Genomic DNA, 13187 nt, shown 5'->3' on the forward strand with positions numbered 1-13187 from the left:
TATATATATATATATATATAGAGAAATTATGATTTTTTTGCTAGGGTCTGTACCAAACAAACATGATCCTTTACATCTGAAGAATATGATTTTATGGGCATCTCTGCAGAACCACAATGCTTCATTTATACTGGGATGTTGTGACACATTTTCCTTTAAACATGAAAGATTATAATTGTTTGTGTGATATAAGCTTAAGCACATTGTGTTAGTTTATACTAATGACTTAAAGTCAGATCATATTTTATGGCCAGTTAATGCAGAAAATCAGGTATTTCCAATTTTTTTTTCTCATCACTGTATGTGTATGTCTTTTTTCAGTGAATATAAAACGCACATTTTTATTCTAAAGAATCATTCCAGTCACCCTCAGCCTTTTTAACTGGCCTTCCAATAGTATCACAGAGGATTATTGTCAATAAATTATCACAAGATCTAGCAAACAAGTCACACATTAAACAAGGTCCCAGCTGCCACAGCAACCGCATTACATCTTGTAATAATGACAGCGTCACAGTCTGGTGGAGAGAGACTTAGATTCAACAGTGGGAGCAATGATCCATTTTGTTGTCATTGAGCTGCAGTGGAGACCTGCTCCTGTAACACCAGAGAAGAACCGACTATGGAGTCAGGCAGTCCTGTTATGAGGCTGTGTGATACATGAGGAATTTTTCATTTTCATAAAGCAGGCCAATTAGAGGGTGGGGAAAGGTCACCTCAAACATTGATTGAAAAAGTTACTAGGGATGTAGCTTTAATTACTTTCTTGTTGTTTGGTGGCAAAACGGGTACAAAAACTTCTCATCTAACTTTGTTCTACAACCCCAACTTTTTCATACAATATATTGACCTTGGTGGAATCCTGGATTTTAAAGGCTCAGACAAAACCAAAACCACTTGGCGTTAAAAAGGGAAATTATTATTTTGGTTATTTAGGTTACTAAGAGGTTGTGTGATTATATCTGATGCTGAGACGTCTGCTCAGGAAAACCCACTTAACTCACTATTTTCAGTTTTCTCCAAGAGTATCCACGGCTGGGGACCTGCTCAAACACAATTTTGTGATGCTGCAAATGAAATAACATTCACCTCCTTTGTGTTAGAAGCCTGGGTAGACAATGCATTGCAATTCCTGCAAATAAAATTTAACTATCTGAATGAAGGGGGAAAATACCCACTGAATATCAAACAAACCTCAGAGTTTAATACAAAGCCCACGTGTACCATTCATTTACTGTACAAGTGGGAAAGGTCCAATGTCAAGCAAAGTTCTTACTGGTCATGTGGAACCCACAGCGTAATGCAGCCTGTTGGGGAACGTCAGAAGCAATTCTGGGTAATGTACATAGAAAACTTACTACTAACTAAACCGGGAGCCAGTTTAAAGGAAACTGTGCAGAGCAGAAAAGTAAATTACAAGTTAAACATTAGAGCTCAGTAGTACATGATGTTTGTTTAGAGAATGTTCCTTAAAAACACTGTTACTCAGGTTTTTGTGGACTAAAATGTTTTCTTTTCCCACCCTCCCTGTAATCTCTCCAGTCTGCTCTTGGCATGATGCAAATGGTGGAGGACACGCTCATTGAGCACGCTCACACGAAGCCCCTCCTCCCGAGCCAACTGATTCGCTACAGAGAGGTGCAGGTTCCAGATGGTAGGTCCTGTGCTCTCCCACACCACACACACACACCAGTTAAGCACTCTTAACCATCATCCACCAGTCATGCCTGTCTCCACGGTGATCACGCAGAAAGGTTCTTACCCAGCGCTCCTGCCCTCGTCATCAGTGAGGCTGCCGTGTGTTTGTAAAGACTTGATTAAATTCATTTCCCTTGGAGGAACATAACAGTCACTGGGTGGAAATGGACGTCACTGGGCGAAATACGTACACACCCTCCCCTCAGCAGTTCAAGGATGAACACAGACACGCAAAGCACCTGTGCTGCCTTTCATTACATTAGAAAATTGAGTGACGTGGAGAGGAAAAGCAGTGCAGCGCAGGGCCACCTGGAGACATCCTGTGTTTCACCGAGGGATTTTCCAGGCTTGTCTCCAGGCTGCCAGTCGGACACAGAGCAGGAGCACAAGAGAAGGACGTAAAGGATGTAGACGCAAAATTAGCTTATGAAATGAGCGACTGGCTGACAGTTCGCCCAGGAAACGCATTATGACTCTGAGCTGAGAGCTTTAGAGAGTCAGAGAGTTCACACAAATCTGTGGCCATTTAGTCATTAATCTTTGGTAAAGCACCATGAACTGATCGACAGGCTTTTTAATAACATGACAAACACTAGAAAACAACTACGCTTCTTAGTGTTGTCTGTTGCTGTAGCAAAGAAACAAAATATTGACATCTGTAATTTAAATTTAAAATAGATTGATGGGGCAATTAGTTATGTCAGTTTTAATAATATGGTAACACGCCGTATCATTTGGTTGCCTGTCAACGACGTCATATCCCCTATGTACATGGGTTGGAGTTGTGGTTGCCTGCCTGCCAGAAGCTCAAAATGGACCTTTATCCAGTTTTAAGCCACATATACCTTTTACACCTTGGTCGTTTCAACTATATATTTTAACCAGATAAAGGATTTTAGTCATCAGATGTCTGGATCTTAAATTATCAGAGAAAAAATGTTAGGCAGTGAAGCACTTAGCCACTCAGATGTCCTGTGTCTGCCAAACAATGTTGGCGAATCACTGATTTTTTTTCCTTTTAAGTGGAACTGCTTTATTTGATGTTTTATACTGGTTTTAATCCCCTGGTCCATTTGTTATGGAGAGGAGGACACCTCTGCAGATAATTTGGCTGCCGGAAAAACCTCCTGAATGCCTATCTCTGATAACTTATGAACCAATCAAAACAAAGGTTAGCTGCAGTCTCAGCTCCCAACCTTTCCTGGATGTATCATGTCTGCTGTACAGCGTCGGTGAAACATTGACTTTAAATGTTAAACTACTTTATTCAGTGTTTTTAACGGTTATAATCACCTGGTCTGTTTGATTTGGAGAGGAGGAGACCTCTGGATAATTTGGCTCCTGGTAAAAACCTTCTGAACGACAATGAAGGAATCCAAACCAGGAGAAGCTTAGGGCAATGGTAGTGAAGACAACAACTCCCATGATTCCACACTATTTCATAGTGTCACCCAACGCCATCTTTTGTTCTTGTTTTAATTGAGAGACCCCTAGCAACAGAAGTTACATACTGTGTGTTTAAAGCAGTAAGTTGCAGTTTCAGCTCTTACTATGCAGCATGTAGTGTTTGATGGTTGTTATGCTTATGCCACACTGACAGCCTGATAACGTGCTGTAACAAAACAAAGTTCACTCTGACATATGAGCTTAAATTTTCTAAGCTTCACATTAGTGCTTTGATTAATCAAGGCTTTTATCTGTTCTCTTTTATGTTTCTAAAGTAAAGTTAAGTCAAAGTTTCGGCACGTTGAGCAGGGGGGTGGGGGTTGGGGGGTGGGTGGGGAGGACTGTGAGGACTGTGGACGTGACGCTCCCTGAGTGCAGAGCCTGAGTGCTCACTCAGCATGTGCATAAAGGTACCTGCATTACCCACCCTTAACTTGTCCTCCATTCAAAGTGAGTTTGATCACACTGGACTCAAATAAGCTAAAGCTGAACATAAAGGCAGTCTGGTTCTCCCCATGCCAGAAGGGATGGCTCCTCTGAAAGCAAATATCAAGCACAATAAAAAGCTAGAGGAGACCAATTTGAAGCCACTCAGCAAAAAAGCACGATGTTGGCCTTCAGCAGAATGTCTCCGCCTTTCTGGAGAGTGTCACTACTGTCCTCTGTGTGAACTCTCCTGTTTCAGTGTATTACACTCAATCTACGCCTCAAGCAAAGTGCTCAGGCTTCACTGCAGTTACTTTACACAGAATTGATTACATTTTTGACAGACCTGATTATGCACAGAGGAATGGATTATATAGAGGTGTACAGCTAAGCTGGTGAAATTCATTTCAGTTCAGGGATCACTGTGGATTTTGGGTTCATGAGAAGGATTCAGACTGAAACTAGTTGAGCTTGTTTTTGCTCAGTCACGGCATCACATGCTAAGTGCAGCTCTCATCTGAGCAAGACCGAGTCACGTTTGACAGAATCCTGTGAACTTGCACATGCTTTATAATCTTAATTAAATCTGCACACACATAAGAGAAAAGAATTATTGCTCATGTTATTTGATGCTGTCTTCCACTACCTGTTTTATGTTTAAAAACTGGAGCAAGAGATTTGAGGGAAAAGGATTTTTCAGTATTTTTAAACATGTAAAAATTACTAAATATTTTGAATTTAATGTCTTAAATATTTTTCTGAGTACTTCAGTGTCTGTATCAAGATACAAAATGCATTTGTGCTCCTTCAGTTGTGTTGCTTCCTTTAGTCTTCAATTGAAATAAAATGGGAGGTGTTTTTTGTTTCAGAAGCTGAGCCTTTTTCTCTGTTTTCTGTCTGTGTCTGTTTTTTTCAATGTGTTTACATTGTATGATTATAATACAGAGTGAAATGAACAAATATTCCTCTATTCCTCTCAGGTGGCTGGTATGTTTACCAGCAGAGAAACGAGGTGCACAACAACTGTGGCATTGAGATCTACTACCAGACAGATATGCAGACCACCCACGACAACATGCTGCTGGAGCTGTTTTGTCAGATCATCTCTGAGCCCTGCTTCAACACACTGAGAACCAAAGAGCAGCTGGGTGAGCCCAAAATATCATGTTGAACATTACGTTTACACTGTTTTCCAATCTGGATTTCAAGTAATAATGTTGCAGAAAAAAAATGAATTTTTCAGTGAGAATGATGTTGCATTTAGTAATTAGATGCTGCTCTATAAAGAACAGACTGTGTAAGTGAAGTTTCTAAAGTACCGTCAACCATGATGATGTTTAATCATTTGAATAATTTGAATGGATTGAGCCTTGGTTCCGTAAGAATAATGCCAAACCAAATATTAATATCAAGCTAAAGGCAAAGACGGTGGTAAAATGAAGTGATGAACACACTTCACAAAACCCTTCTTGTAAAATGCTTTTTTAAACATTTATAAGGCTCAGCTCATGAACATGAGTATGTGATTGTGAAATTAATAGTTTAGAGCAAGATGGCCTTAGAGCAGATTTTCCCTTACAAGCTAATGTGTCTTCCTACTGAGCTATCTTCTCTCTGTCCCCCAGGCTACATTGTGTTCAGCGGGCCCCGGCGGGCCAATGGAGTCCAAGGGCTGCGCTTTATCATGCAGTCGGAGAAAGCGCCCCACTACCTGGAGAGCCGTGTGGAGGCTTTCCTCTGCACCATGGAGAAGGCTGTGGAGGAGATGGGCGAGGAAGCCTTCCAGAAACACATCCAGGCCCTGGCCATCCGCCGCCTGGACAAGCCTAAGAAGCTGTCTGCTGAGTGCGCCAAGTACTGGGGGGAGATCATCTCTCAGCAGTATAATTTTGACAGAGGTGAGGCATCCCAGCAGCCCACTTCACTGCTAACCCTTGATTATGTTTTCTTTCCAAGTGTATTTAAATATATTTTAAAACCTTTCCTGATCTACCAGCCAGACACCATGAAGAGCTTGTGTTACACACAAAGTCAAATATAAGTTCTTGGGAGTTATCAATATTTTGGTGGGTCCCAGAGGTGAGTGGGATGCTGCTTAGAGCTGCACAAATTAGGATCGATTAAAGCCTGAAATAATCTGCAGCCGTAGCACACCTCTCTGTTGCAGCACTCTCCTGAGTGCCATAATGGATTGTAATGGGCCTGATTCACTGGTAATCTGCCTAAAGCCCTGAGTGATGGCAACACTGACAGTCTGCCAAGGGCGTGGTGGTGATTACTGATACTAGCAGTGATGGAGGGAGGGAGGAGAGTCAGGAGGGTGAGGGCAGCTAACACTCAATGCCAAGGGCACAGAAAAAAACATACAGCACACATCATCAGTCAGAGCTTACAGTCTGCTTCATGGGCTGACTGTGAGATAGAGCTGCTGTTTGTTAAATGCTTCGCTTGATTCAGTATCATTTTTTTTTTACATTTTGTACAAAAAGACTTTTGTTTGATATGATTGGTTTTTAGAAAGCTGAGGTTTACCATTGATCTGTTTGCAGCAGTAGAGGCTGTTGACTGAGAATTGTTCAGAGTGGTGAATTTATTTTCTTGTGCCGTGCTCAACAATTCAAGTTTGTGAATGTGTTTCTTTCACAAGCTACATTATCACAAAATCAAATCCAGGAGGCAAACACAATTGAATATCAAGAAAATGATTCCTGAAATGAGCTCAAGCTAGAGAAATTGGAGGTTTCCACAAGCAATCGATCTGATAAATCACACTGCAAGTTTATTTTTTAAACTCACCGACATGAATCAAACTGTTTGCTGGCTGCAAAGGTGAGCAATAGAGCCTAATTTAAAGTTTACACAGGCTATAATATGTTGGCTTAGAATGTATCTCATGTGTAGCCCAGATCCTCTTTGACATGCTCACACCATAGTCATAATGAGCCTGCTACAACTGATGATGTTAACTCTTGTGTTTTCCCTGTTGTGTTGCAGATAACATTGAAGTGGCATATTTGAAGACTTTGACAAAAGAAAATATAATGCAATTCTACAGAGTGAGTACAACTTTGTCATATGATGGCTCTTCCTTTGAACACATGTGACAGTGAACAGTGGGAGACGCATCCCTGTCCTCCAGTTCAGCTCAAACTGACATCTGTGGTTTAAATTCTGCTTCTTTATATTATATTCCATTTTTATTTAAAAAAAAAAAAAGAAAAAAAGAAAAGAATATATTACAACACCATTCAGCTTCTACAGAGACAAAGGATGATGAAGCTGAGAAATAGTTTAGTTTCTAGAGTCCTAGAGGTTAGAGAAGAGAAGCTTGGGGACCAAAGGGTCAACAGTTCAAATCCCTGGACTGACGGGAAGACACGGCAGAACAGGACTTTCCGCTCCCTCAACATCCATGGCTGAAGTGTCCTTGAGCAAGACACCTAACCTCCCAACTGCTCCCCGGACACTGTACCACAGCTGCCGTGTGCGTGTGTGCGCACGCTCATGGATGGGTTAAATGCAGAGGTAAAATTTAGAGTAGCCGTCAAAGATTTAACTTAATCTCACAAATCTGAACTTTATCTTATTTAATATGGAAATGGCAACATGACTTTACAATGAACAAAGATGAAATGACTCCTTCGGTGCAGTTACTCCACAAACTGCTACAGATTTATTTGAATGGCCTTAAATTATGACACTCATTGACTTTAATTGTGGTACTTTGTGGCTGTGGTTAATGCTGTATTGACAGCAGAGGTGTCATTAGGAGGCAGCTACACACATTACAGCAATAACCCAATATTTAATGACATGGAAGGGTCATTAAATATTTCAAAGGTCCATCAATCATTATTAAAGGCACATTTGGACTGTCTAATGAGAAGTGGTTTAGTCACAATTCTGTGAAGATAAAATTAGCACTGACACAGTCTGTTGTTAATATCTGGTGTCTGACCCCAAACTAAACCTAAAAATTATTGACTGACTTAAACATTTAATTTGATAATAACATGAACTGACAAGAAATTATTTGTTTAGACAGACTGGACATTATTTGGCTGCTGTTATTTATGAAACATCTGGGTGAACGCTCTGTCAGACAATTTGTTGTTTGACTTCCTTCTCGACCTTGGAAACGGCAACATCTGGAGAAAACAGTTGAACCACAAGGTCCATTTTGTTGCTGCTGTGTTGTCCATTTTCCAGGCACTTTAAGAGCTTTTAAAGTTAAAGTCCAAATAAATGAGAAACTGTGAATGTGAATCCAAGCAATATCTATAATTCATTACAGCTGGGCAAATCCATCTGCTGATGAAGGCTTAGTGATATAATTGAAAGCTCCAGAATGCAATTTAAAAATGTACATAAGCGTCATGAGATCTTCTTAGGCTGTCTTCATCTCAGGTCACCAGTTGTTGCACGGTCATTAAGATTTTTTTTTTTAACTACTTCTCTTGAAAGGAATTGGGTTAATGATTCCAGTTACTTTAAAGCTCCATAAATTCCTCTTCTCCTCTGATTTATGTGATTTAAGTGTTGATCCATAAGAAGATATCTGTGGTTTTAAAACCAAAAAACCATCTCAATGTAGTTTTACATCTCCTCTCTCAGGCTTCTCTCTGGAGCTCTAGTAACAACAGATCGGTTGGCTCCTCTGGTTGGCTCACTGTTTTCTGAGTGATTGAATAAAAATATAGCAGCTTTCAGGTAAAACACTCAGAGAAACCAAATCCTGCAAGGTTGGATGGTGGGTCCATGTGGGCGGGGCTTGGGGCATGGCTGAGAGAGGTGACACAAAGTTCCAGAAGTCTCGACTGCTGGTTCAGTTTCTGAATACAGGCTGTGTGCATTTCTCTGTGGACTAAGGCTTTGATACTTTCCCAGTATTAATATAGAACCTAGACCTGCTGTATAATCAAACACATGGACAAATACCTTTATACTGTATGGGACCTTTAAAAGTTTTTACAAAATGTCCCTGCGACTTCTGGTGCAGGTTTTGTATATGTGAATAATCGCTGAAAGGAAAGTATGAGAGTTGCATTCTGTAGAATGATGTTTTACCTTCCTAGTGTAGATAATTGGATATATTGATCACTAGTACAGTAAAAATAGTATCAGACTCTATCAAATCAGTGTTGCACTGCAGTGACTGTATAACAGTTACATTTCTGATGAAATGGCAGCATTGGTTCAATATACAGAGTGAGAAAACCACCTGCACTGTGTGTGTGTGTGCGCGCGCGCGCGCATGGTTTTAGAGGATTCAGTCTGCCCTCCCAGCTTTCATCTCCTGCCTCCTGCTTCTATTCATAGCTGTGGAGGTGACACTGACACAGGGCGCTCACAGCATATCAGCTGCCATAATGACAGCCAGCCAGCCTGTTTCAAGGGGGATAACGGGCCAGAGACACACGGCCGCTGAAAGAATTGGCATTATCTGAGCCCAGCAGAAACCATTACAGGCCCCATGCAGAATAAACCTAATGCATTTCTAATGTCATATCAGCTGCAATCACTTTTTTCCCCTCCACTCTCGGTCACCAGAGTCGATGCTGTCTGACTGCAGATGAGCCAAATCTTCAGTCTCATATAATCCTCCATCCAGAGACAGTGATGAGGCCTGACTGTGTAGCTAAATCTCCACAGGGCTGTCACAACTGATCCCTGACTCAGTGAGAAAAACATGGCCACCCCGGCCACACTGCTCCAAAGAGTCTGAACACATTGATGAGTCATCGCACTAACTGCTGCTGATGGATTCATCTGTTTGTTTTCCCCAAAACTATATGTGGGGATCTAATTAATGAATAAAACTCAAAATCCTGGTTATAGTCTTGATGCCGTCATCACAAACAAACAACAACGTTCCCTGCCACCCGCCGTGCATCATTCCACCTGTCTGTCTGTGTCTGTGCAGGAACGACTGACGGTCGACGCCCCGAAGAGACACAAGGTGTCCGTACACGTCCTGTCCAGAGAGATGGACTCCTGTGAGTACCTGTAGACACGTGTTGGTTGCAATGGCTTCACTCAATGACGTACAGGTATACTTGACAGTGTGTGTGTCTGTTCACCAGGTCCAATAGTGGGAGAGTTCCCTGCTCAGAATGATGTCAACCTGGCTCCTGCTCCCTCCCTGCCACAGGTAACAATCATGTTCTGTATTTATACTTCATTTTTTGTCAAGCTCTCTGCTTTCCTGACAGCTGTCCCATGTTTACTTCAGATTTCAGGCAATGAGAAAAATACAACATGACATCAATCATTTATTAACCTGTAACTGTTTTGTACAAAAGGAAGACACAAAAGATCAATCCGAACTTTAGTGCAGCTTTTTCTGGACAGAATTTTGTGCAAAGAGTAATGAGGCTTCGTGCCAGTCTAGTGATATTCTATATTTTTAATATTCAACAAATCACGTGAAAGGACCAAATTCATCCCATTATCTGTGTCTAAAGCCTGATATGTTATTCCTCTGTCCAAAAAGAAGTGAAAACACATCAGTGAAGCCACACTGTTGCACTGGGGGGGACAAGTTTCTTCATGACCATGAACACACTGTAGTTTATTTTGACTCAGTCCGCCACGCACCGTCCTGCTGCCCCAAATAATCACTAAAGCACCAAATGTGTATTAATCTGCAGAATAAAATAGTCCTGAACGAACGTACTATTACCTCTTGTTTCAGTGGTGTTTGTTAAAAACTACAGTCCCAAGCTGTTTTGGGGACTGTGCTACAGTCCTGGTAGGAAAGTCGAGAGAATAATGCTGGTGTTGTCCTTTTAGACCAGTTCTGTTTTACTGGTCAGAACTGGGAAAGAGCTGTTTGTGTTTCTCAACTAATTTCCCCTGTTTAGAGGAAGTGATTCATGCTGAGTGAAAACAGAACAAATCCATGAGGAAGAAAATTTTGCAGCAGCTGTTGCGGATTAGAGAAAACTGAAGTTATAAAGCCCCTATAGTGTTAAGTAGTTACCATGGAAACGGCATGCATGTAGCTCTTTTTGCTATCAAATGCAGTTTAGGGAGGGTGCAGACAAAGCAGAGTAAGTGTAGATGTGTCTCAGTAGGAGTTTAACCTGCAGACATTTTTTTTTATTTTTCCAGCCCACGTTGGTTCAGGACATGACGGAGTTCAAGAGGAGCCTGCCTCTGTTCCCTCTGGTCAAACCTCACATCAACTTCATGGCTGCCAAACTGTGAGTGAGTCCGGCAGGTCGACACGCAGCAGCAGCACGGGGGCGCCGGGGGGAGGGCGGCCGCGAGGGACCCCGCTCAGTTTCCCACCTACATATCCCCCACCATCCTCCTCCTCCTCCTCCCATCAGGAAGACTCTTATCTGACTGAGCCTGCGTGAGTTTGTGTTTGTGTGGGTGAGTGTGTGCGCGCGCGTGTGTGTGTGTGTGTGCGCGTGCATGTGCACGTGTGGCAGGCTGGGGCCACTAGAAGAGATGCTTGGAAACAAATGCGTGTATTTGAATCACAAAGTTAGCCGTGGTTGTCAACATAGCTGTGATAACAATAGAGGTCACACCAGACTCACCTCATGTTCAAATCTCTAAAAGGAGATGCAACACTCACACGCATCACAATACTGTGTAGGTTGTTGTAGAAGATATAGAAACAACCTGAAAAAAAAAAAAGATGAGGGCCAGATCCCTTTAAACAAGTTTGAGTATACTGCAGAAGCTTCACACTAGGAGGCGTTTTATTTGAATTATTCAGACATGCTGCTTGGAGAATGGATAGCTGGTTTATTGTGATGAGCTGTGGGCTGCAGAGGTTGACCACACTAGGTCCATGAAGGTCTCCTCTTTTTATTTGTCGGACTGCTTTGTTTGCCATGTAACTCTGGGAGGCACCGCGACTCTCCTGAAAACGTTATCACAAAAGACGCACTCGGTTCAAACGGAACATTTTATTCAAATTTATGCATTTCTGAAGAATATCTGCCTTATAATTACGGTTTTAATCCTCGCTGCTTTTGAATTTTTTTTTATTTATTTTTTTTGCTTGTAAACTGGTAAAATGTTGGGACCCTTTGAGGAGCTGTTTTAAATTGCTAATCACAGAGAACCATGCCCGTGGAAATGAGTTTTTATTTTTTATTGCATTTTACAGTAGTGTGTGATTCAGACATCTCAGGGGTACCTCCATGCTGTTTTATTTTTACATTCAATTTTATTAGTGATTTAAAATACAAAACACTTTTATCAGTCTGTCATCTACATCAGAAGTTTGTTCACTAAATGTGATCAAATACTTTTTAGTCTCCAAGTTTTTTTGTAGAACTCAAAGGACTTATTGGCTGTAGAGATGAACAGTTTTATTTTTGCTCTCTGTGTCTGCATGTGAGACATTCTGCAGCTTGTGCCTTTCCAGGGGGGCATCAATTACTTTGTATCTGGCTGCTCTTGGTCTGATCCGGGGCAGAATCCTGGAAGATCTGACACCCCCAACCCACCCACCGCCACCACCCCCACCCCCCAAAGTAAAAATATAAAAAAAAATGCTGGACTGTGCACTGGCTCTTACAGCGTAGATCAAAAAACAAAAAGCAGCTAGACTTTTTCTCTGACAGGAAATATTACACTTATGAAGGGGAGGGTTAGAGAAAAGCTCCGGTCTGGATTTCTTTCTGAATATATGCACTTCTCTCTCAAAGCAATAACTTCAGTGATGTAGACGGTGAACAGTGTGAGGCAGAATGAGATGTAGCCCAGAGGAGCTGGATCCACACTGGTCCCAGGCTCCGGCCTAAACCGCGGAGAGGACTGTGTCTGTTCTGCGTGAATAGTGATGTCAGTGCCGTGCAAGCGTGACCTGCTCTCAGGTGCTAACTTAAAAAAAAAAAAAAACAAAAAAAAAAAACACTGCTGGTAGAGCTGCCAACCACTCTGTTCAAACAGCCAAAAAAAAAGAGTTAGGATTTATTTTTTCCCCGTCTCTCCTCCACCACACCTGCGCTCAGGTCTAGTTCATCGCTCACTCACTCGATGCTGCGAAGATTTAAAGCGTGACTTCAGGTTGGAGAGTTGTAAGGCAGGACCTGTAGGACTGTGCTGTATCTAAAGCTTCTTCAATGTTTTCCAGCATTTTACTACGTCACATCAAAACAACTTCAATCTTTTTAAATTTTCAAATGAGACCCTGTGTCATCGTAAACTGCTACTGCGTTAAAAGGCACTATTCCCTTGTGGTTAAAACCCAAAGACAACCAGCAGCAGGAGCAGCAGCTTGCCTTAGGTCGTCTCTCACTCCCACAGGCAGTAGCTCGACGGCGTCTGCGGCAGTGACGAAGCCGTTTCCATGCAGTGTTCGGAAGAAACTGGCAGCATCACATATCAGGCTTGGATGGGCCATGCACTGTTTACCTTGTGAAGTACCTAGTGATCGGTTTACATTTAGAAAATCAGAAGCTTTTTTAATTTCTGGATGTCTCTGGCAACACGGGACTGCGATTGGCTGGTTGGGTTCATGGGCTGATGATAAGAGTGCTGATGTTTTTGAGTTTTTTCATTGTCTCCTGTGTGTTTCTAATTAATAAACAATTGAATGGAATCAGGTGTTTGTTTTCCTTCACTACAGTCTCGACACATGCACGTCAACG

General features: G+C 41.8%; 1 protein-coding gene across 2 annotated transcripts in view; it reads left to right on the top strand.

Moving 5' to 3' along the window:
* Positions 1-11220, top strand: part of ide (insulin degrading enzyme) — a 31380-nt gene extending 20160 nt beyond the window's left edge. For both annotated transcript variants that reach the window (XM_022743767.1, XM_022743768.1), the window contains exons 19-25: positions 1543-1654; positions 4551-4718; positions 5196-5468; positions 6565-6626; positions 9494-9566; positions 9654-9721; positions 10684-11220. In XM_022743767.1, coding sequence (XP_022599488.1) covers positions 1543-1654; positions 4551-4718; positions 5196-5468; positions 6565-6626; positions 9494-9566; positions 9654-9721; positions 10684-10779 — 852 coding nt within the window. In that variant the 3' untranslated portion in view covers positions 10780-11220. The remainder of the gene's footprint in view (positions 1-1542; positions 1655-4550; positions 4719-5195; positions 5469-6564; positions 6627-9493; positions 9567-9653; positions 9722-10683) is intronic.
* The last annotated feature ends 1967 nt before the right edge of the window (positions 11221-13187 follow it).

The sequence above is a fragment of the Seriola dumerili genome, unplaced genomic scaffold, assembly GCF_002260705.1.
Source record: "Seriola dumerili isolate Sdu_G_001 unplaced genomic scaffold, Sdu_1.0 BDQW01000073.1, whole genome shotgun sequence".
Taxonomy (NCBI): Eukaryota; Metazoa; Chordata; class Actinopteri; order Carangiformes; family Carangidae; genus Seriola; species Seriola dumerili.